This window comes from Cannabis sativa, chromosome 4, assembly GCF_029168945.1.
Source record: "Cannabis sativa cultivar Pink pepper isolate KNU-18-1 chromosome 4, ASM2916894v1, whole genome shotgun sequence".
Lineage (NCBI taxonomy): Eukaryota > Viridiplantae > Streptophyta > Magnoliopsida > Rosales > Cannabaceae > Cannabis > Cannabis sativa.
Window position 1 is genome coordinate 80182979 of NC_083604.1, and position 24588 is coordinate 80207566.

The window sequence follows — 24588 nt, forward strand, 5'->3', positions numbered from 1 at the left end:
TACACATGCTGAAGATCGGACTGAGGTTGGTTTTTAGTTTTATTTTCGTTTCCCCCTTTCTTCCATTTCTGCTTTACCCAGATTTTTGGCGTTTTCATGTTCATTATGCTTTGTGTGATTTTAGGGTTTCATTTGCGCATTTTGTTTCATGTTTTTAAATTTATTAGTTATTTATTGTTGCTTTTGATCTTTCCATTTGATTCTGGTCTGGGTGTTGTTCTTTAATTTTGTTTTGTTTTCTTTATTTTTAGTGTTTTTTTGTGCTTACAGGTTATGTGTTTTGTTTTCGTTTTTGGTGTTTTCAATCATTCTTCGTTAGTTTCTTTTCGAGTTTTTTAATAGTTTATTCTTTTGGTATGTTTTGATGTGTTTTCGATTTTCATTAGGTTTAGTTGTTTCTAACATTTATATTTTAGATTTCAAAACGATTTTCAAAACTTTGCTTTCTATATTTTTCTATAGTTGTATATGTTTTTTAGTTTGTTTGTTGTTTTAATATAGTTTTGTTGTTCTTTTTATCTTTGCATTTTTCGATTTCTTTTAGGGTTAGTTGTTTACTTGTTTTTTATGTTTCCAAACGATTTAAGGTCTTTCTTTGTTATTTTTACGTAGTAGTTGTTTGCCATTGATAGTTTGTTTTTAGTTTGTTTGTAGTTGTATTACGGTTTTTCATCTTGTTTTACTCGGGATTTATAATTTATCTTGGCCACTTTTTTTGTTATGTTGCGGAGTTTGGGGCCATTTGTAAATTTAGTCATACGATTTTCTGAGATCTAAGTGTGTATGCACCGGTGTTTATTCTGTGATAGATAATATTAAAAACACTTTATCTGTTAATTTGCTTTCTTTGTTTCGTCAAACTCGGTTTGGGCATTTTAAAGGATATGCACGAGGTTTGTTTCATCCTGAAGTGGTACATAGTTTATTACTAAGGGAAGTTTTACGGCCTAATCCTAAGGAGTTTTGGGCTAAGGTTCTTGGCCTGGTTGCATACGGTTTAGTGCATGAAAGAATTTTACCGATTTTATTTTGGTTTAGATTGTTTCGGTGATTGCAACCAGTTGTTGTTTTCACGGGAAACAAATCAATTGGTAGAAACATGTTTTAGTGGTGTAAAAACTATTGACAACAAAGCCATCGAGGATGCTTTTTTGGGTAGTCGGTGGGGTTTGGATGAGTCTATTGGTTTGAAAATGGTACATTTTGTATTTCATTCGGTGTTTTCTTCTTAACATATATACGACAAAGAAGTGTCTAGGTTTGTTCTAGATGTAGTTGATAGCGGTCGGTGGGATGAGTATTGTTGGGGTAGGGAATCATTTGAATTGACAATTGACTCATTCAAAGGTAGGATTGAGCATGGGATCATTATGAAAAATAGAAAGGCGAGAGAAGGGAGGCCAATATGATGGGTTTGAGTATAGGGCATTGGGATGTCCTTGGGTTTTCTTCCATTTGGTTTTATGAATCACGTCACCCGCAATGGTGAACTCTTTTACGTAAAGAGTTTCATCTTATTCCGGGATTACGGCCCAGCAACACCATCGTCACCCAAAAAAATCCAACCGCCCGAGACTTGAAGGGCAAGATTTTCACTGATTTACCTTTGGAGAAGGTACTTTACGGTTTCTTTCTTGTTTTTTTCATTTCTTTTCGGTTTATATGTTGTTGTTTTTGGTTTTTCCAATTGTTTTAATTTTTTTTTCATATTATGTTTGATTATCTTGTTCAGTTGAAGATAAAAAACATCGTCCTGCGATGAAGAGGCGGCGGCTTCAACTATGACGGTCTATTTCTCGATGAATCTATTGATGAACGTGGTGTAGCGAAGCAATCCTTAGCCGAGTGGCTCATCTTCAAAGAAATCGATTCGAGATATTGATTGGATGAAATCTAAGGCTGATGCTGGATTCGAATCGATCATCATTGGCGAGGACTTCATTTCGTTGAGGTGTTTTGTTGATTTTAATTTCAAATCATAATTATTTGTAATTAAGGATATCCAAAGAGAAGGTTAATGCCATTCATACAAGTCGTCCTTGACGACGGTATTTATTCTTATTTTATTGTTTAGGTTTTTTTATATTTTTTTGTATAGTTTCTTTCTTGTTTTATATAATATAAATGATTAAATATATAATAATATAAAGTTATATACTTAATTTATTGTTTAGGTTTTTTTATATTTTTTTTGTATGGTTCTTTCTTGTTTTTATTTAAGTTTCATTTATGTTGGTTGATACGGGGAAAGTCATCGGATGAATTAGTAACTCGGAATTCGATGGTGATGCGTGGTGATGATGATGCGAGGGATGATGAGAAGCGGTGCACGTCCAGAAAATAGTGATTCGAACTCAAACTGATGGTGGTGAGTTAGGTTAAAGTTGGTGGGGATGCGTGATGATGCGACAGGAGCATTCTTTCTGTGTTCATACAACGTGTGAATCCTTCGAGGATGTTGGAGGAGTGATAAAAATGTTAAGGATGTTGAGAAATAGAAGGGGCGATGAGTCTCGATTGAAGGGGGACGATTTCTTTGATGGGTTAGGCTTGACTTGTAATAGATGATGATCAGTTGTGTTATGTTGTGGCTTGGAAGTTGTTGCTAAAATCAATGTAAGTTTACTTTTAATTGTTTTCAAAAAAACTAGGTTTTCTTTTGGTTCTTTAGGTGGTTTACAGTATGTTTTGCAAACTGTTTTAATGCATTCTTTATTTTTTAGGTCACTTTGATCCGGATGTTGGTGAAAAGTCGGATACCCTTCCATGCGATGAAGAAGCGGGGATGCGTACGATACACCTGCGTTGGATAAGAGGAGCGTGCTCCGACACTTGAAATCTCATTTGTTGATTTCGGGTGCAAGCTGATATCGGGGCTGCTCCAATGGAGCTTATGTCTCGGGTTCTGTTCAGTGGGGATGATAGGGATTGAAATGGTGACTTATGTGAAGAGGCGTTTATGCTCTTAATGATGCTTTTACTGATCTTGTCTAAAGTTGAGGCAAATTATTCTTGGATTGGTGAAGGATTGACGCTTATCTAGGGTATTTGTTTTTTATTAAATCTGTTTTTGTATTATTTTTTTTTTTGATTTATTCATTTTAATGCTATTTTTTCTTTGTTTTTTGTTGTTGTAGGCATTATAATTGTTATGAAGACGGCGCAAAAGAGAAATTTTGGGTTTTAGGCTAGGTGTTGATTATGTTGAGGATAAAACTTGGTTTTACCATTTGGCCACATGCGACATGTTTATGAACGACTCGAGTAAAGTTTTCAATTTATATTGTACTTATGGTAGTTTGTTTTTTAGTTCTTTATAAATGTTTTTTAGTTTTGATACTACATTTCGATTTTTTACGGTTGTTAAACCTTTTCATTTGTGTTTTGTGTTGTTTTTTTCTCGGCATATGAACACCATATTCCCCAGTACACGGAAAAAAGAGTAAGTATTCTTAATTGTGACGTTGAGATTTCGCAACTACTGATTGTCTTTTGATGATTCCATCCAAGCATTGTACCACAAATTTAACAAGGCCAAGTCAATGAAGACTAAGATGTCACACATTGCTTGCCCACCCAGAATTGCGCATTACGCTCCAGGAGTATGCGCATTCCTGTTCAAGCCTTGGTATGAAGCGTCCGTGCTTTTCATCATCAATTTAAGAAGGGAAAGTCATTGGGTTTTGGGCGTCTTGACGTGCACGAAAGGACGTTATTTCTGTACAATTCTTTGAGAACATGAAGATGAATCACATGACTAGGAATGCGATGAAGGCTTGTCCGTGTTGCGCACTTTGTTTTCGATTTACTTGGGTTACGGGAAGAATAGAGCACAAGTTCTGCCTGGGTTCGACCTATGACTCCATTCGGAATCGTGGAGCTTAGTGGTCTTGCGTCTCAATGAAAAGTGAGTGTTTCTTTTAAGTTTCTTTTATGTTGTTTTTTAGTTTCTAATGTTGTTTATTTTTCTCTATGTTTTTTAACGGTGTTTGTGGAGCATATGTTGCTTTGCCTTTGCGGAATTCTTTATACACGGAAAGGATGTCCTTTTTGCGGACTTTGACATCGAAGTTTATCGGAGCAGAGCTTGCTTCACTTTTCTACTCGTACGGACAAAGGAAAATTGACGAAAGTATTGACGGCGAGGACGAAGCAAACCGTCTTCTAAGGCATCTAAATTGAAGAAATAGGATCTTTTAATTTGGTGGCTATTTATTATGTTATTTGTTGAATCTATTTACTTGACAAGTTTTAGTGTTGTTGTTGTTTCAATGTATTATTATATTTTGATTTTATACTATGTAAGTTTGGTTTAAAACTTTTAGGATATTTGACATTCCACTCACTTATAATATCTTTATTGTATAGGTTTGTATTTCCCGAAGTTATTGTGTTTTTTTAATTGTTCAAGTTCTTATATACGGTCGCCTGACTATGGAGAAACTTATTAACCAACTAAATACAAACTATGTTTTCATTTTTCCTAAATAGTGCTATGAATGTATATTTATTCTTCGTATTCCATTAACTCTTTTCCCTTATTCAAGTTATGTTTTATCAATTATTGTTGTTGCCTTTAAAGCTATTTGTAAAGAAGAAGTCATTTCGGTACTTAATATTTTACAAGGTCGCAGAAAGCTGTAACAAAACGATTTTGAAACTATTAAAAAAAGCTATTTCCAAATTTCATAAAAATGAAATCCCATGTATTTAGGCATCACGGATCAGCTTTTGTTTGAATTTGCACACAAAATTAAACAATTCGAATATTTCATATGTATTTTATTGCGGTGTTGCATGTCTTTGGTGTGTCAGTGTTGTCCACATTTCACCTTTTTGTTATGTTTTTTTGTATCCCATTCGGATAAAAACCTTCGTTTTACTTGGTCTTCCGGATCTTATTTTTTGGTTTGGTGGCGAACGGTAATTATCTTTTATGTTTTGTGGCACATCCCGAGTTGTGTGATTGTGTCTCGGATATATTGGCCATTGTATGTTTCAAGCCATGTTCGCGTGGTGTAATAACTAGAACGTTGGTTATCAAACATTCAAGTTCATCTCTTTTATAGCAATGACGCATGAGCACACGGTAACTCATCAAGTTGGAATCTGTTGCAAGCATATTTTCTCCTTGAGGTTGATGACCCATGATACGAGTTGGATTGATGACTTCGAACATGGTCTCGTTTGTGGTTTACACAACGGATTAAGTGTAAAGCTGTTAATATATCATAACAACGAAAAACAATATAAAGAAACTAAATCTGACTAAAATATTTAACATGTCATTACATTTTGTGTCGATGATTCCTGAAAGTTGTCGACTAATTTCTTTTCTAGCATGGGTGTTAAAAATGTTGTTGTTTTCTATGCTTTTTTCATGTTTGTGTATGTCCATTGTTGAATCAATGCTCTCAATGACTCCATCGGTGTTGTGATTGGTAGCTCTGTTACTTAGGATTTCTTTGCAATTTAGAGATTCGGCAATGTTTTGAAGTCATAGTTGAATACATTTGTTTTTTGCGGTGGTATCTTGACCATTTGTGGTATCCGACTTGTTGTAAATATGGTCTTACAGTGTCAAAGTACATCCAACTCGCTCATATGGTATTCAAATTTCCTCTCTTGTGTATGCTACGGTACACGGCGAAGAATGGTTTATCTGACTTGCTTGCATTCTTCTTGAAGGTTGCTTTTAGGTTGCTTAACGAATTGGTATACACGAAGTAACGATGTGTGATTTAAAATACTTGACAAGGTTCCCTTGCCCATGCTCTCATGTCTATCGAGGATCAAAAACCTTTGTTCTCTCCCAATCCACTATGTTTCTCTCCTTTTGAAAAACCATTGCCATGAGTTGTTGTTTTACGAGATCCACAACGAGAAAAAGTTAGTGGAAAAAATGTGCCCATTTGCGTCACATTATTACAAGCGAGGAGAAGGTGTACCTCCATATGTTGATTTAAGGAAAGTTAGTCAACAACTATTATAGGTTGCATTTCTTCCATCCTTTTATTGATGCATCCGGTCGACAAACAAGTACTTGAAGTTTGTCATCTCTGTTTCCATGTACCTTATTGCGGGATTAGTTTTTTGCGGTATGTCTGCTTAGGAGCGGCTGTTTTGTATGATTCGTTGGCTTTTCCTCGTAATTCTTCTTGCGTGTGCTCTTTGCTTCTCCATGCTTTCATGTAGTTCATTCGACCCCATACTTGTGTTCATTTCTCCTACGATGTCTTGTGGCGTTTGAGTTGTTTTTATGTTGGTGAGCGGTAGACGATGTAGTTTCCAATCAGTTTCGTTGTAGCTTGTCTCTTGTCGGCTCATCTGATGTTTAGATCACAAGTGTGTATCACCTTTACGTACGTACTTTCGAATGATGAATGACTTTGTTGGCCCGTTTACGGATCTTGTTAGTGCCCGGCTTGCATTTTGGATCCAAGCAACAAATCTTGTATGTTCTTGCACATGATTTTTTAACTACGAATTGGGCGGATTGCACTTAAATTTTAGCAACCCGAACTTTAGATTGGGTTAGAAATGATTCCTTTGTTCAAGCATTGTAATTCTGATTTTGCCATTTTTTGGTTGTTAATAAACTACAAAAACGAGAATAAAACTATTAAGAAACTTCATTTAAATTTTGGGAAACTAACCATTTCTCGAATTGTTACATCTCTTATCTTTCCGATAAATTCTGCAAAAAACGTAATGAAACTATTATTAAATGATTATGCCAAGGCGAAAACCACAATTATATCCCCAAAATTACATAGTTATTACGCATTGTCATTTTTCATCATGTTTATTCGAATCAGATCGATTTACAACTATTATAAAACTAATTTGCTACCATTAACATACATCTTACCTTGTATATATGCTAGCTCTTGGTACTTGTCATATAACCCTTCTTCATGATTTCTAAACCATTTTCAAACGATAATGCAACTGTAAGCCAACGCAAAAAAAATTAAAAAAAAGTTATTAGTATCCCTTGTTTCCTTAATCAGAATCAGTTCTTGTTTATTGGTTTTACCATATGAATTGCCTGTTGCACAACATTGAATCAACCAGAATGCAACTAAAAATGCTGTGTATCATTGTTGAAAAAAAATTCGATTCATACCTTTTTTTTGGATTTGAGGGGGAGCTCGGGATACATTGTCTGATTTACATTGCTTGATACGAATTTTCGACGATCGTTTGAGTGATATTGCACTATAAAAACCGAAATCAAATGTTGAATTTCAGTTTCTCCACGGTTGTCCTGCTCTTTTTTTTAAAAAATTTATGTTTAGATCGTTGGATTTGATCGTTTCCTATTGAAATTCGACGGGATTTACAGCTGTTTTACGTTCGATCTGGTTTCATTATGGTTTGCGTGTTTTGCATCGATGGAGCTTCATTCATCCTCTCCGTTTGTGACGTGCGGCTGAAGGTAAGGGCAAGTGGTATTTTTGTACTATTTTCCTTTTGAAATTTGTCTACAAATGTTCATTGGGCGGCGCGTGTGTTGTAATATTTTTCCCTTTTTAGAATATTCCTGTTTTTTTCCCAATTTTTTTTTTCTTATTATTTTTATTTATTTATTTATTATTTTTTTTTTTTGACAAAAACAAAAGCTTTCTTTTAAATTGACAAAACTATGTAAAGCCTCCTTTGGGAGAAATTTTTTTTTTAATATATATTAAATATAGATATTTCCAGTTTGGGGGCTTTTTACTTTGAGTGCAAAAGTAAATAATAAATTAAATTAAATGATGAGTGTGTGTGTGTTAAATTAAGCACAATAATCAATGTGGCTTACATGAAGCTCAATTAATTCACAGTACAATCCTAAGGGAATCTTTTCGATTCTTTTGGTGTAAAATTTCCCGCCATTTTTTTTTGGGCAGATTTCCTCGGTTTGATAAAGCTCAGCTACCAACTAACTCCAACCCCTACGGCCCACCTTATTGGATGAGAAATGTTAAAAGGCATCAGTAGTGCCTAGCACCCTTCTATGTGTTAATATTGCTATTGGTCCAACTAAGTATCGGGTCTCATATAATTTAATATAATAACTTTTAGAGAATATTGCTAGTCATTTACAACGCGACATGTCGAGAAGGTGCTAGACATCACTGGTGTCTAATAGCAATGCTCTTATTAGATATACACACCTAAGAGTATATCTAATTTAATTAAATATTAAGAAGGAAAATATAATTGTAGAAAAATACATAAATTGTGTTTGACTGTATAAGATAATATAATTATATTTTTGTTAATTGAATTACATTGGTTAAATATAAGAATTTTATATATTATTTTAAAAATTAAAATTAAAATATTTTTATATTATATATGTTTTATTGTTAATTATACATAAAAATAATTAATTATTAAAGAAATATATTTATTGTGATGTAAATTTTACATTATAGTAAATATTGTGTTAAATTTGGCATAAGATTTGTTATGTGCTAAATTTATATGAGAAATTTGATTTTCTATACTTACATATACTTAATATTTTATTCCTAAACTAATACATATCAGCATTGAAAATATATGACCACTTTATCTAAAACCCAAAAATACCCTTCTCAAATTTTCTATTTTTTTTTAGTGCAAAAACATTAAAAAAAAAAAAATTAGTAGTCCGATGGCCACCTGATGTTATTTTTTTTATGTATAAAAATATATAAAAAAAATTGGTAGCAGATATGGTCCGATGAGTCCGATAGGTGGTTCGATGGGTGGTCCGATGGTGTAAATGGAGGTGATGTAAATGGGGGTATTTTAGGAATATCATAAAAGTTTTCATATCCTACAAATATTAGTTATTATTTGTTTAGGAAATTTTTTTTAACCAAATGTAAGCATAAAAAATCAAATTTTTCATTTATATTATACTTTTTGACACACTATTGGAGCACTTTTTTTGTTAAAGGAGCTATATTTTAGATTTTCACTACTTATTTACATCTCTATTGGAGATGCTCTAATGCTATATTTTGTGCGAAATTTAGCACAATTTTTAGCATATGTCAAATTTAGACCACATTATACACTACTATTGAAGTTCAATTTAATGAGCATAGGTTAAAAAATGCATATATACTACATTTATAACACTTCATTAGATATGTTCTTATAATGTGTAATGTATTAGTTTAGAACATCTCAAAATGTAAGAAGTAAATATTGTGTTAAATTTAGAAAAATAAATAAATTGTATATTTGCTACCATGCCTTGGAGCAAATAGTATTGTATGTTGCGTGACAAAAAGTAAAATATTATTAATAATTACTAATAAATTCTTTCAAAAAAAATTACTAATAAATTAAATATTTTAAAAATAACTAATAATAATATTACAATAAAAAAATGTAATTAAAGATTATTATTAATGATCAATAATAAATTTGTAATTAAAAAAGATTGTATTTATTGTGTGCTAAATTGATACAATTTTTAGGATATGTTAAATTTAACACACCATTGAATAACTATTTTTTTAGAAGTATTAAAATATAACACTTATTTTAGTATTCTATTAGAGATATTCTTAGAGCATTAACCATCAAAAATGCCACATGAGGGCTTATTATAAGTGAACCCTAATGAAATAAGGTGGAAGAGAAAATAGATTGATGCTAAAATTTAGTGTTGGTGTCAACATAAAAAAACATATTTTTTAAAGAAACAACAAGTTTTTTAATTAATTATTGTTAATGATAAGACCCCCTTGACATTCTTTTTAACTATCCATTAATAGTGTCTGTCAAAGTGACACTTCACTAGTTATTAGATACTATTTACTCTTAATAGTTTTTTTTTCTATTACATACTTTTAAATATAAAACTAAATGAAACTTTTTTATTTTATTTTTTTTTTACGCTATACATTGTAATTTTTTAGGGCGCCTTACTAAATATATGAAAAAAATAAGATCATTCCTTACTATTAAAATTTAATAGAAATATACATATCATTATATATGCATATTTTTGTTTTAAAAATATTTATTAAAAATTAATAAATTATTATAAATAATATTTATCAACATATATGAATAATAAATAATCGAAAACAACATAAAAAAATGTAGGAGTATTGCTTTCCACCAAAACACGATCAACATAAATCTGAGAGGCTTGAGCAAGCTTAATAAAAGTAAATAAACATTGAGTAACTCAACAAAAAAACTTTCTACAATTCTCAATTAAATCAAAACTAAATTGCAGGATAATTGTTGCCGGAAAAATTTAAACAACAAAACATGCGTGTAATCAAAGGTTATTTGAATATTTAAAACAGTTATGCGAGTACTCAAATAATATAATGTAAATTATATCTAAATATGTAAAATTATAACAGAAAAGACACAAAAATTATATCTAAATTTAACTTCCAATTGTAAATAAATACTTAACTTTAATTTTTTACGGTAATAATATTTAAGTTATATTTCTAGAATTCTGTAGATACCTAACCGTTAAATATTAAGCCATTAAATTCACGTGTCATTTTCTTATTAGTATATTTGAACTATTTATTTTTAAAATAATAAAAATTTAATGACTTTGACCAATCAAAAATTGTCACGTGACGATTTACTTAACTAGGTAAATACATAAGTTCCAAAATTATAACTTAGGTAATATTACCGCTAAAAATTAAACTTAAGTATATATTTGCAACTGAAAATTAAACTTAAGTATTTATGCCGCAAATTACTCTATTAACGACCATATGTTCTGAATAAAACCCTGGTTCAACACCTTGTTAAGTGATGAAGACAATGCACTTAATAATTATTTGCCTAAGGCCCTAAAACGACGGTAACTACAAAGAAATGATTTATTACAAAAACAAAACAAGAAAATATAAAATTTTGTTTTTCTTTTTATATACACCAATGGCATGACAAACACAGCTCTATACCATTTGGAGTGTGGAATTATCGAAGCTCTAAGCACTAGGCAGTGTCCATATTATGTAGACTTGGAATCCAAGTCAGCTACATTCTTCTCAAACACAAGGCAGATCGAAACGAAGAAGCCGGGTTTGGGCATGAATTTCATAAAAGCCTTTGGAAACAACGCAAAACAATTACAAAATATGAGAAAATTAATATGTACACTGTCTTCGGATCTTAATTGTATAGAGCACTATAACGAGCATGTACAGCAAGCAACCTCGGGTGCTCTCACCTTGATAAGAAAATTATCATTGGCTCTGTTCTGATTTTGAAATCAAGCAGTGGATCCCGAGTTGGCTCGATCATTGTCCTCACCGCTACCAGAGGAAGTCGGGGCAGGAGCAGGGGCTGGAGTAGGAGCAGGAGCAACTAAACTGAATTCTGCATTCTCATGAGCATCACCAGAGAGAGAGTGAGGACTAGAGTCATCTTCTGAATTTTCTGCAGAAAAATTGCCTATGACTAGATGGGTAGATCCATATACAGCCATAGGTATTAGATTCTGAAAAGAGATCGGCATAATCTCAAACTTGTGATCTGGGGTGTGCTGCTGATTGAACCGTCCGGGAAGCTTGGAAGTAGTATTGTAGCAACCACTACAAAGGTCAAATCCTATTTTCTCCACACAATCTTTGCATCTATATCTCTCCCCAATTATTGGATACATCTGTAAATGTAAGTTCAAATATTACTTCTAGGCAGAATATTCAAATCTATTAGAGCTTTTCGTAGTGTATGTCTCACAATTCCAACTAAAAATAAATATATATTTTTTACAACAAATGAGTAAAATAAATATGCCTTAATCAATGAAGGGAGGGGGAAGATTACCCCACAATAATCACAGCCAACACCAATATGAGCATTTACATGAGGGTCACGCCACCATTGTCCATTTCTAGCTTTTTTACTACCTTCTTTCGAATCTAAAAGAATGCACCACAAGCAAATCAATCATCAAGTTAGAAGTAAGTCAAAAATGTACTTGTGATCATGATTTTCTGAAAAAGCAAAGCTGACCTAGGCTTAAATTAAAGATTGATAGTTAAATTAAAATATGGATGTTGTATGAATCTAAACATCAATACTAAATGACAGTCAAAAGGCAAGGAAGAGACTAAAGCAACTCAGACATACTTGGAATCATGCTTGGATCCTTGAAGTTAATTTTTTTTAGCTGTGCAGAATCTCTCCTAAATGCATATTCTTTGGGAAAGCATTGTTCCAGAAACTGATTAAGCTCCAAACAAACATTCAGCAACCCCTTCGGATGCAAACTTTGACACACTTGACATCTATTCATCTTGTCAGAAGTTTCTACTACAAGACAACTTTCACAATATACTGTGCCAATACAAAGTTGGAGGTTAGTTACATAAATTTTATGGAAAAGATAATGTATGAGATAGGCAGCTCATTGTATAGAATCATTACCATGACCACAATTAAGAACCATGGGGCGAAAAAGCAGCTGTTTGCAACCAGCACATAGCACATCCTCCATTGTAATTTGCTTAAAATTCCCCTTATGCTGTTCTTTAGGGATATTCATTTCATTGGCAGTCTCAGTGCCAGCCGTCTTACAATTTTCATCGGGGTCTTTCTCTGGTATAATCAAACACTGGTCCTGAACTTGAGACCTGGACTCTAACTGCTTTATATCCCCACATAGCACATCCTCCATTGCAATTTGCTTAAAATTCCCCTTATGCTGTTCTTTAGGGATATTCATTTCATTGGCAGTCCCAGTGCCAGCCGTCTTACAATTTTCATCGAGGTCTTTCTCTGGTATAATCAAACACTGGTCCTGAACTTGAGACCTGGACTCTAACTGCTTTATATCCCCACATAGCACATCCTCCATTGTAATTTGCTTAAAATTCCCCTTATGCTGTTCTTTAGGGATACTCATTTCATTGGCAGTCCTAGTGCCAGCCGTCTTACAATTTTCATCGGGGTCTTTCTCTGGTATAATCAAACACTGGTCCTGAACTTGAGACCTGGACTCTAACTGCTTTATATCCCCACAGGATGTGTCTTGAACAGTCCCAGTAACTTGTTTGAAATCCCCACCATGCTGAACCTGATATCCGGAATCTAACTGCTTTATATTAGGACAGGATTCCTCACAAGCAGAGTTTTCGTTACAATAAAGACCTTGATTAGCTGAATTGTAACAAGCATTGTCATCAAACTGAGGCGAGAAATAACCCATTTTCTTCTCCTCTTCTGCAATATAAAAAATGTAACATTATCAACAACCATAAAAGATTCTGAATATCAACTGCTGAATTCTCCACAAATCATTGAAACAATTGAAAAGTTCAGAGACATCTTTTTAAATGTAATTATCTACCAAGCATATACACTGCTTATTCTCACCTAAAGTTTGCCATTCCCTTTTCTTATAGGCAAGAGGATACATCTTTTGAAGCAAGCGGTGAAGCAAATGGCAAATGTTTGGAAAATGGGCGTACGGATTTCTACATATTGGGCAATGTGATTCTCTAAAAATATCCATGGATTGATGCACGCACCAGAAACATGATACATGACCACAAGCTGAAAAAAAAAACCCAATAAAATCTCTTAAGCCATCAAAGATTCATATTGAAATATAAAATGACATCTTTATAAAAAAAAAGAGTGACTTACAAAGCACTATAGGCTTGTATAAAAGATCCCTGCACCAAAAACAACGTAATAATTATAACTCAAATTCAAATAGAACTATCAAAGCCCTCTGATGAAAACAGCCGAAAACTAAAAATTAATCATAACGAACGAACTGCACTATATCTTAATCGTAATAAATTGTAGATAGAAATTTCAAATTCCCCTTTCTCAGCAATAAAAAGCCTAATCAAATAACGAAATTGGAATGCGTAGACACGTAATGAACGATCAACTTACAAACAAACGCAGCATATGAACGAATCAGAGATCTCTTCAGATTCAACAAGTCCCGAATTGTGGTCTTCCATTGAACAAATAACAGAGAGGAAAGGAACCCTAAAACCTAAATCGTGGGTAGGAAATGGTAGATTCTTGAATTTGTAGTGATGCGTTTTCACAAAACTGAATTATATTCTATCATTCATCACCCAAATGAACAAGCAGCACAAATTTACACGTGCTTTATTCTATTTTTGGTTACATTATAATTAAAATTAAAAGACTAATTATTATAATTTTAACCACCGAAATTTGAAATTTATTAAATTTTGTCACTTCAATTTTTTTGTTAATTTTTTTAAAAAAACTACAGAGATAATTAGATTTAATGATTTTTGTCGAATTTTATTAGTATAAATTTCATGGATGAAAGTTGAAGGTAGTTAGATTTAATGATTTTTGTCGAATTTTATTAGTATAAATTTCATAGATAAAAGTTGAAGAGACATAATTTAATAAATGTTAAATTTCGGAAATATAATTTAGTAGATATCAAATTTTAAAAATACAATTTAGTACGTAGACAATCAATACATGTTTAAAATTGAACAAACTTAAAAAGTTAGAAAAATAATTGGGGTAAAAATATTATGATTGTTTCAAAAAAGTAATATAATTTGAAGATTTTAAGTATAAACAAATGGTAATATATATAAAAAATCAATAGTTGGGGTTCTAAAAATGTGTTTTGGTACTGGTACACCTTCTCATATGTAACTTGTATGTGTGTTTTTAAAAGCAATGTTATAAGATACTAAGATGTCTAATATTATTATAAGGTCACGTCTTATAAATAGTTTGATTATACTTTTTGTTAAAGTAAAATAAGTAGAATCCGATATTAAATTACACCAATAATAATATTACAACTTGTTGACCCCTCAAAAATTAGTAAGTATAATTTTTGAAGATCTATAAATTAATGAAAATGAAAAAATGTATGGGCAAGAAAATAGGAAGCTGACTAGCAAGGTGAGACAACACACGAGAGGATGAGCTAGCACGAGGAGGAGTCGAGGTGCAGGTTAAGCTCCTCTCGTGCGAGGAACTCCCGGCTCCTTTTCTCTTCCTGTTGTTCCCCGTTCAACCAAGGGAGCTCCCTGCTCTCTCTCTCTCTCTCTCTCTCTCTCTCTCTCTCTCTCTCTCTCTCTCCTTTGCTCTCCATTCAACTAAGGGAGCTCCCCGTTCCCTCACTCTCTATCTTTTTTGCTCGCTGTTCAACCAAGGGAGCTCCTCTCTCTCTCTCTCTCTCTCTCTCTCTCTCTCTCTCTCTCTCTCTCTCTCTCTCTCTCTCTCTCTCTCTCTCTCTCTCTCTCTCTCTCTCTCTCTCTCTCTCTCTCTCTCTCTCTCTCTCTCCGTTGCTTCCCATTCAACCAAAGGAGTTCGTTGCTCCCTCCCCCCCCTTTCCTCCACATTAAACTAATGGAGCTCCTTGCTCCCATTACTCCCAACATGTAACAAGTAAGTTCCCCTCTCCCAACACTTAGTCAAAATACCAAGCACACTATTATAAAATAAGAAATACTAAAAGGTACCCGTAGTTCTTATCACACTACTATGTGTTAATATTGTTATTAATCCAATTAAGTAGCAGGTCTAATTTAATATAAATTTTTTTAAAAAATATTACTAACTAATCCCAAAATGACATATTTAGAGGTGCTAAACACCAATAGTGTCCAACAACAATACTCTTATAAAATATGCTGATATTTATAGCACATTGAATTCTAACCTCCCTCTTGCCAATAAATTAATTGTGCCACCAATAATTGGTACATTGTTCCTTTGTTGCTTAGTTTACCCTAACTCTCATAATTACATAGAATATAAGAAAAAAAAAAAAAATGTCACCGCTTCCCGAAAGACCGAGTTAATAAAGCGAAACCGCACGAACTGTATCTTCTCCCGCCTCCGTTAACTTAACGTTAACCAAGTATTATTAAATTAAATTAATGACGTGGTTTAATTTCCAATTGTGGAGGACACGTGTCATGCGATGATTGGCTAGTAAGTTCTAGAAGGTCATAGAAGCAGCGTGGAAAGTATGAGAATCTAAGCTCCCGCGTCTCTGGGCAGCCGGCCGTAGAGAATCTGAGGCTCCATTGAATCCCAACTATATAAACGGGTCATTTCTTCTCTTGGTTAGTTTTTTATTGATCTCCGAACCTTTTTCATTTTCTTGCTCTCCAATTTTCCGAGAAAATTGAAATCTTTGCCGATTAGGTTTTAAGGTAAGATCTTTGTTGATTTCGATGGATTATACTTTATGAATATATATAGGTACTCTTCATTCTTAAAGTGGTAGATCATTATCTTGTTGTAGGATTCATTTGAAATCTGGTATTTTATGGTTTGAATTTGTGGAATTTTTTTTCGATTAATTTGTGTGATTTTTTTTTCCTTTTTCTTTTGCGGTTCTATAAAAGCTCTTATGTATTTGTTTGTCTCTAACTGCGGTTGGAGGATTTTTCGATTATATACGGAGTTTTCACAATGTAGGTCTTGAAGCTGTATTTTGCTTTTGTGTATGTGTACTTACGTTTAGGTTATGCGAACATGAACGAGATTTGTACTTTGATTGCTGAAAGTTGATGATTTTTGGCGCTTAATTTTGTATCTGTTTTTTCCTTAAGTAATGTAGGTCAATTTAGTTTGATTAACCCATGTTGGAACCATGTAGCAATTGAGTTCTTTTTCTATCAATTCATTTGCTAATTAGTTTTGTAAATTTTTCGATGTCAGTTAATTTGGGGGACCATTATCGAGTCTTACTGAACTTCCGAGTTTCTGGACATTTGAATTTGAGATGGCTGAGGTATGGAACTTAATTATTTGTGTGTACAATGTAATTTTGCTTCTAAAACTATTTGTCATTTGTCTTAAAACATTTAAAATTTAAGAATCTTAACTTACTAGTTGCAGGACGGATACAAAGTTACTCTTAACGTGTATGACCTTAGCCAAGGATTAGCTAGGCAACTATCCACCACATTTTTGGGGAAAGCCATTGAGGGCATTTGGTGAGTTTTTCTTGAAGTTTTGTTTTGAGCGAGTGAGAGTAGAACATATCAATGCTTGTGGCTACAGAGGAAGAATTACAGAATTGCTGATTTTGAAGTTTATGTTTTGTCAGGCACACTGGAGTTGTTGTTTATGGCAATGAGTATTACTTTGGTGGTGGTATACAACATTCTCCGGCTGGATCGACCCCATATGGAACACCCTTAAAAAGAGTAGATTTGGGTGTCACTCATGTGCCCAAAGATGTGTTTGAGACGTATTTGGAAGAGATTAGTCCTCGGTACACGGCTGAAACTTACAGTTTACTAACTCACAATTGCAACAACTTTAGCAACGAAGTTGCTCAATTTTTGGTAGGTACTACAATACCAGAGTATATCTTGCACCTTCCTAACGAAGTCATGAGCAGTCCAATGGGAGCACTAATGTGTAAGTGCCATTGTGCTATTCCTTTGAGTACTGTTATTCTATCATGTGTTTATTTTTTATAATGCTGCGTGAGATAATTATCTAGGATAACGGTTTAATTTTTCTTGAGAAATGATTCTGTCGTTTCAGTTGATTTTTCGTATAATTCATTGGATGGTAACCAAACACTAATGCTGTTAACACATTATAAACGCTTGAACTCTTAAAAACAAAAATGAACTTATTGTCAGATTACTAACATGGTATTTAAACCAAACTGGTGGTTGAATAATTAGTTAGCTTCATCTGGTTTTACTTTAAGGTCACCGTTCCTTCTTAATTTTTTCTTTTCCATGTGAACTTCACTAGTTATATGGTTGTTGCAGCTTCCTCCTTAGTGTTGGAAATATTTAGTAGTACTTCTCTTGTAGTGTCTAAGATTGAAAATAAAAGGAAACTGCTGAAAATAGTACTTACCGGTACTTCCATAGGTTTACTACTGTATATAGTGAGAAACTTCAATAGAGTGTAACACTGTAGGTCTTTATTTTTTTCTCCCGTGTGGACTAAGTGTTTATTCTTATATATATATTGCAGAAGGGGATTCCTATTAACTCTATTGTTCTCCTCATTTGATTTGTCGGTCCTTTTTCCTTTTGTTGCAGTGCCCATGATACAGAATCTGGAGTCGACATTGAGATCTGGTGCTGTTCCTCAAGTTCCACAATTTAGGCCTGCTACAGTACCGTTTCCTAGTGCTACAAGAACGTCAAGCGTTAAACCTGAACCATCCACGGGAGGAAAGAAGTCAGAGGGGACTAGCGAGAACTCTCAAAGTAAGTCGAAAACCTCAGAGAACGTTGAGGTGAAGTCAGGAACACAGCAGGGTTCTGCCAGCAATGGGGTGGTGGACGTTCTAGGAGATGCGCGAAGCAAGGTGCAAGAGGAGATCACTGCCGAGTTTGCTGCAATTATGGCGACTGGTACCCTGCGTGCGAGTGAAGCTGCAGCTTTGGCAACTAGAAGAGTGATGCAGAAACATGGTCATTTGAATTCGGTGATATCACAAAACTGAATATCAGTTATTTTGTTGGAATGATTTTCTTGGATGCTGTTTATCATTTGTGGGTTAGATAAACACACTCCCAAATTCATTAAACAACAAATGTCACTATGATTTTTATGTGCAATGGATTTTCTTACATGGGGACATGTTTTTCCCAGTATTAAAACCTTTGACAACATTAAGCTAAACTGTGTGATAAAATTGTGATGCGTCGTATATAATTGAACTGGAAACAATTCTGGTTTACTCGCTTTTAAATCAATTTTTATGGTGTGTATTATGTGGTTAACACTAGTTTAATGAATCTTCGTTTATAAGTATAAATCTATCTTAAGAAAACTATAATAGAATCTCATACAGTCATCACACCATACTCACAAAGCGAATGGTCTCTTTTCTAAAATCTAACAATTAGGCAACAATGCATTAAACATAATTTTGTCGAGAATCGTGGACAATCAGAAGTTGATCCCTCACCATTCATAGAGAAGTGACACCCAGCACAGCCAGGTTCTCCAGCCCCTCACCAAGGTCCAGCTCTCCCTGAGGACCTACTGCAGCCCCGTCGCAACAAGGTGTCACCACACAAAGGTCGTCTCCCAAGCCCACACTGTTATTGGGACTGCATTGCCCCTCGGCTAGGGCCAAAGCCGGCGACTACGACCTTGGCCTAGAGGGAAGGACACATGAATTTCAACCCCATTGAGTCCCGAGAACTTGAGCATGTTTGGTATTGTTTTTTGTTTTCAAAAAATTATTTTTAGAAATGAGAACAAAAAATAGTTTTTGAAGTTTTTAAAAACAAGTCATGTTTGGTTAGTGTTTTTTAAAAACAATATTGACTAAAAGTGAATTGGTTTTTAAAACAGAAAACAATATTTTGTTGTTTTCAAAATTCTTGTTTTTTGTAACTTTGTTTTCTGAAATCTGTTTTCAAAAAACAAGGCCAAACAAGCCAAATTGTTTTCAAAAAACAATTTTCTGTTTTTAAAAACAAAAAACAGTTTTTTAGTTATGATGCCAAACATGCACTATGATTGTTAGAATTAAGTTACTCTATTGTGTTAGGTAAGGTCACTGAAATAAAAAAAAAAATATATTAGAGCATGTTAGGTATTATTTTCTGTTTTTTGTTTTCAAAAAATTATTTTTAGAAATGAGAACAAAAAATAGTTTTTGAAGTTTTTAAAAACAATTCATGTTTGGTTAGTGTGTTTTAAAAACAATATTGAATTGGTTTTTAAAACAGAAAACAATATTTTGTTGTTTTTAAAATTTTTGTTTTTTGTAACTTTGTTTTCTGAAAACTGTTTTCAAAAAACGAGACCAAACAAGCTAAATTGTTTTCAAAAAACAATTTTCTGTTTTTAAAAACAAAAAACAGTTTTTTAGTTATTATGCCAAACATGAACTTATTTTCTTCGATATCATGCCTATTATGGGAAGAAATATGTTTTGGTTTTAGAAGAAACGATATGAAGTTTGTTTCCGGCTTTGAGATCTGAAAGTATTGAGACTATTTATTAACATATGTGTTTTAATGTGTATCAAATATTACATGTAATGAATTGCAAAAAAAATGATATACTAATTAGCTAAATACATTGCAACAATATGTTTGAGAGATGATTCTCTAAAATGGAACGGTATGGTATATTATAACTTGCAAAACATAATCAAGAAACAACTCCTGCTTCTGGGTTGCCATCATACTCAGTCAAAGTAGATCTTTTACATTCTACTTCTTCCACATTGGTTTCTTTTGATCCGCAAAAGGCTTCAGATGGAATATTTATGCCGGCAAAACCAATTGTGACAGCCAAAGCACCGAGGTAATCCATAAGATGAGGGGCATTGCCCGTCAGAGAATCAACAATGGCAGCCATTGGCACCTGAATTGTGAGGCCTGCTGTTGCCACTGTGGTGGTTGTCAGAATAACTGCCTTTGCCCATAAATAATCGCTCAGCACATTATCCAACAAACCTAAACATGAAAACACAGAGTTCATAATTAGTACAAGTTTATAGGAACCGATTTGTGGGAATGATAAAAAAATTCCAAATGCCATTGGGGTTTTGTGTGTCATCAGTTTTGAGATAGAATCTTGTAATTTCAGCAACATGTTACGATGAGTATCTGATTTACAATAACAATGGGAAAAAATGAAAAAGCCACTAAACTTCTGAAATTAAGAGGCAATAAAACTTTCGGTTATCGAAAAGCTAAGCACATGTATTAACCGATAAAAGTCATATCAAAGAAAAACTTCTGTAATAGCCACCTGAGTGTCTAGCTCAAGTAATTGGGTATGTGTTGTGTGTAAGGTATTTGAATTCAAATAACAACTGGGCTAATTTAACAAATGGTTAACTTAACTACTACAAACGGTTACTTATATTAAAATAAAAACTCCTATAATAATATTTATTTTCACCTATGTCAAGATTATGAAGTGGCACTCTAAATTTATGAATAAAAGTTAAGTATAACCAATGGTCATGCTAGCAGAGGAAAGTAACGTCTCCAACATACACAAGGAGACAAAATAAGGAATTAATGTAACAAGAACAAGATTTAACAGATGAAGGAAGCAAAGGACATACCTTTACCAATGATTAGACCAGTTTGTTTCCAAGTAAGCATACTAAAGGGCTCAAGCTTAGTGAAGTTCAGTATAAGTACAACTGGAAGGAAGATTATGAGGTTGAATAGTCCTAAAAATCCCAGAAACTGTGCCATACTAGGATGACCATTTTTATCATCATCATCGTCGGGTAACTTCTTACGAATGAGGGTGATATACACAGCATATAGCCCAGCTGAGGCAAGAGCAAATATGTCTCCAAGGAGAGGGTTTGAAGCAATATCACTTGAACCAGTTTGTGAGTCACCAAGACTGACAATTATAGTTCCTCCCATACAAAGAAGAACACTAATAAGCTTCACCCATGTAAACGTTTCACCCAAAAACGCAAGCGAGACTAAAAATGTAAAAAGACTTGATGCACTGCTTAAAATGGTGTTAGACTGCATAAAAGAAATAATGCACATATTACAACAAGGATTACACAAAAAGAAAAACATAAGCATTGAACACAACATTCAGAAATACTTACAGTAACCGTTGTATACTTCAATGAAAAATTAAAGGTGAGTTGAGCGAGAAACCAAAAGGGGCATATCAAAAGACTAACTCTAGCCATTCTAGTCCTTGTCCAACGCCCTTTTGCATCGATTTGCTTAGCCGAAACTTCATTAATATCATGTTCATTATTCAGAGGACCATCAAGCTCTTCTAATACATGTTCTCTTGCATAACCAATATCTTCTACATGTTGACTTGTTTCTCCAACTTCTAAAAGCAAAGAAGCTTCAGTCTTTGGACCTTCATTACTCTCACCAAGAAGAATGGTATTCTCTGACTCTCCCAATTGTTTGGAAAGACTACTTTTTTTACTAATCCAAAACCAAAGACCTCCATAATTATCCTCCAAATATCTTCCTATTTCAACTAAGGGAATGTAAATCACAAACAATGAATTGCATATATAAGTAATGAGGAAAGGAGATACACCTGCATCTACAACAGATTGTACCACAAAACTAGCAGCTATCCATATAGCTGCAACAGTTACTATGTATATCAAACCCAAAACCCATCTCCACGCTTTACTGTTCATATCTTTTCACCTAAATTGCTTTGGCTCAAATTCTACAAAACCCTTTACGTATAGTGAAGAATGTCACAATACCCATGTCATAATTCAGCCCAAATCTACAAAGAAAAAGACAAAAAATTCATTCAGATCATAAAAGGAAAAAAAAAAAAAACACAAATTGAAATAACAATAATTAATGATCAAGGTCAATACAAGAAGCCAGAAAAGACAATGTTACAATATTAATTCAACTAAATTCGATAATGGGGCGATGAATGCAGACGAATACGGACAAATAAAAGATTGAATCGCATAAAGTTTTGGAATTGAAAAGGAGAAAAATGCATGTTTAGAAATAGAAACAAAAAACATTATATATATTATATAAGATGGTTAAGCAAAGTATGTTGAAATTATATGAGGGTGAAGAAATTTTACTCATAATTGGGGCCAAATCCAAATGACAATAGAGAGAATTTCCTTTGCCGGAATTGTAATTCTCAGATTTCTTTGTGTAGTTCCGGTTGTTGATTGATGAACAGAAGCGCCAACATACCAGAACTTCTCTGCATTTATTACTGAATGGGCCTTGTTTATCTTGGCCCATCATAATTAGTTTTCTTCCAGAAAAGAGAATAAAGACCCACATGGAAATAATGGATTTTGTGTGAAATTGGTCTTTAAGAATTGGATTTTTTTAGAGGTAATTACACCACATATTATTCAAATTTCTAATTTTTTTATTTTTACTGTGGGACAGAATTTTTTTCAAAAATACTGTGTAAGTTTCATACTGTGTATTGTGTTAAGTTTTCACTGTTATTTTTACGGTTATTTTTTAGTTATTCTACTGTTGTTTTTAATTGTTTTATTTTATTATTTTAAGTTATTTTGTAAAAAGACAGTATTTATGTAAAAATGTCTTTTTGTAAAAAAAATTTATGTAGCAGTAAAATTATAAACTTTGACCTAAAATCCAGTATTACTGTCAAAATCTTTTTTTCAATAGAAATTTTTGTTTTTGTGATTGACAGTTTAATGTTGATCATATTCAAGAGGGTCTATGCTGCCAAGCATTTCTTTTTCTCTATTTTTTCAACAATTACTTTTTTTTTTTGAAATTTTTTCCATATTATTATAAATTAAAGTTCATTCACAACAACAGAGAAAATAGAATAAGGTATTTCTCTTATCCAAAATACATTTTCATCCAACTCTTGAGCGTACTTTGCTAAGTCATGAGCAGCTTGATTAGCTTGCCTACGAGCATGAGTAACAGTAACGCCAGGGAAAGAGGATAAAAGACAGCGAACATCATCAATGAGATCAGAAAAATAAGACAGGTCCCTATGAAAAGAATTTAAAGCAAAAGAGACTCTTTGGGCATCTGTTTCCACAAGCGCTATTGGCAATTGATGTTGAGTAGCCCAAATAAGACTGTAGAAGAGCGCCTTTGCTTCCATTTCATCACTTCTAAAACAGCCTTGAGAAGGCTTAGAAAACGCAGCAATAACTTCTCCTTTGTTGTTACGGACAACTGCACCAATTCCTAATTTCTTGTCTTTAAAATTTACTGCAGCATCAATATTCATCTTAAGGAGATTACCTACAGGTGGCATCCATGAAATCTCAATTGTTGGTTTCCGATTGCTTCCAGGGGATGGATACTGTTGCTGTTGTGCCACCTGACACGAAGTTGCAATATTTTGCTGGTTTTCATGAATTACACCAGCAGTGAAGGTGTCAACAGCTTGCGGGGTTGCTGGTGTGTTGTTTGCTGAAGTGAAAGACCCCCTGGTGTGTATAATTACGCACTACAGTTCCTGATGCCTTAGTGTTTAAGGCCTGATTCTTGCAGTTGGGAACCTTAGCTGAGCGGTAATTATTCAAAAAATTGACAGCATATGCAACCAGAGAAGAGGGGTGTCTTTTGAACCCACCATGTAGTACCTTATTTCTATCATTCCATATACCACCACAACACACATATTAAAAGTTCAACTTCATCTTTTTCCATCGTGTTTGCCAAATGTATGATATAATCCCCATTAAACATACCATGAGCATGTCGATAGTCAATTGTAAAGTGAGTCTTTTTCCATACCGATTTGGCAAAACTGCATGTGAACAACGCATGTCCTATCGATTCCCAAGCACTACTACACCTCGAACATGTCGCTGAATCAGTAATTACCTTTATGTATAATTTATTGGGATAAATTTAAAACTACCTCTTTTTTTTGTCGATTAACCAAAAATACCTCCATATGAAAATCCATTAAAATCTACCTACTTTGATAAAGTCTATTACCAAATATACCCTTATCAGATTAATTGAGTCCCCAATCCAAAAAGTCTAAAGACTCCCCATTCTGCCATAGCGACCCAACCCAACGCACGCAAGCTCTACCTCCTCCGCCATTACTAGCGTCCTTATGCCTCCTCCACCGCCGGCATCAACGCTACACCATCCTTCGATATTTGGAGGTCAATAACTTTCT

General features: G+C 33.6%; 3 protein-coding genes across 5 annotated transcripts; 1 reads left to right on the plus strand and 2 right to left on the minus strand.

Moving 5' to 3' along the window:
* Positions 1 to 10835: 10835 nt before the first annotated feature.
* On the minus strand, positions 10836 to 14135 carry LOC115713859 (E3 ubiquitin-protein ligase PRT1). 2 transcript variants are annotated; one of them, XM_061114662.1, is made up of 8 exons: positions 13888 to 14135; positions 13630 to 13658; positions 13357 to 13536; positions 12409 to 13203; positions 12112 to 12318; positions 11806 to 11900; positions 11207 to 11641; positions 10836 to 11083 (listed from the first exon to the last, which is right to left on the minus strand). In XM_061114662.1, the coding sequence occupies exons 1-7, from the start codon at positions 13956 to 13958 to the stop codon at positions 11249 to 11251; spliced, it is 1770 nt and encodes a 589-aa protein (XP_060970645.1). In that variant the 5' UTR covers positions 13959 to 14135; the 3' UTR covers positions 10836 to 11083; positions 11207 to 11248. The 2 variants fall into 2 exon arrangements, with proteins under 2 accessions (XP_060970645.1, XP_060970644.1); XM_061114661.1 differs by having other exon boundaries at positions 10836 to 11641; positions 13888 to 14102.
* Positions 14136 to 15968: 1833 nt separating this feature from the next.
* Positions 15969 to 18689, plus strand: LOC115713969 (uncharacterized). 2 transcript variants are annotated; one of them, XM_030642469.2, is made up of 5 exons: positions 15969 to 16073; positions 16675 to 16747; positions 16855 to 16952; positions 17066 to 17382; positions 18027 to 18689. In XM_030642469.2, the coding sequence occupies exons 2-5, from the start codon at positions 16739 to 16741 to the stop codon at positions 18434 to 18436; spliced, it is 834 nt and encodes a 277-aa protein (XP_030498329.2). In that variant the 5' UTR covers positions 15969 to 16073; positions 16675 to 16738; the 3' UTR covers positions 18437 to 18689. The 2 variants fall into 2 exon arrangements, with proteins under 2 accessions (XP_030498329.2, XP_030498328.2); XM_030642468.2 differs by having other exon boundaries at positions 15984 to 16163.
* Positions 18690 to 19920: 1231 nt separating this feature from the next.
* Positions 19921 to 22702, minus strand: LOC115714901 (uncharacterized). Its single transcript, XM_030643658.2, has 4 exons — positions 22526 to 22702; positions 21545 to 22203; positions 21032 to 21455; positions 19921 to 20411 (listed from the first exon to the last, which is right to left on the minus strand). The coding sequence occupies exons 2-4, from the start codon at positions 22106 to 22108 to the stop codon at positions 20104 to 20106; spliced, it is 1296 nt and encodes a 431-aa protein (XP_030499518.2). The 5' UTR covers positions 22109 to 22203; positions 22526 to 22702; the 3' UTR covers positions 19921 to 20103.
* Between the last annotated feature and the right edge of the window lie 1886 nt (positions 22703 to 24588).

Bases quoted from the DNA above. Each gene is read 5' to 3' on its own strand.
- LOC115713859 (XM_061114662.1), bottom strand. From the start codon at position 13,958: ATGGAAGACCACAATTCGGGACTTGTTGAATCTGAAGAGATCTCTGAT. The intron at 13,659-13,887 runs GTAAGTTGATCG...TTTTTGGTGCAG, and splicing joins TTCATATGCTGCGTTTGTTT to GGATCTTTTATACAAGCCTA. The intron at 12,319-12,408 runs GTAATGATTCTA...GTATTGGCACAG, and splicing joins GGTTCTTAATTGTGGTCATG to TATATTGTGAAAGTTGTCTT.
- LOC115714901 (XM_030643658.2), bottom strand. From the start codon at position 22,108: ATGAACAGTAAAGCGTGGAGATGGGTTTTGGGTTTGATATACATAGTA. The intron at 21,456-21,544 runs GTAAGTATTTCT...TCTTTTATGCAG, and splicing joins TGAAGTATACAACGGTTACT to TCTAACACCATTTTAAGCAG. The intron at 20,412-21,031 runs GTATGTCCTTTG...TTTCATGTTTAG, and splicing joins TGGTCTAATCATTGGTAAAG to GTTTGTTGGATAATGTGCTG.
- LOC115713969 (XM_030642469.2), top strand. The intron at 16,953-17,065 runs GTGAGTTTTTCT...ATGTTTTGTCAG, and splicing joins AAAGCCATTGAGGGCATTTG to GCACACTGGAGTTGTTGTTT. The intron at 17,383-18,026 runs GTAAGTGCCATT...CTTTTGTTGCAG, and splicing joins TCCAATGGGAGCACTAATGT to TGCCCATGATACAGAATCTG.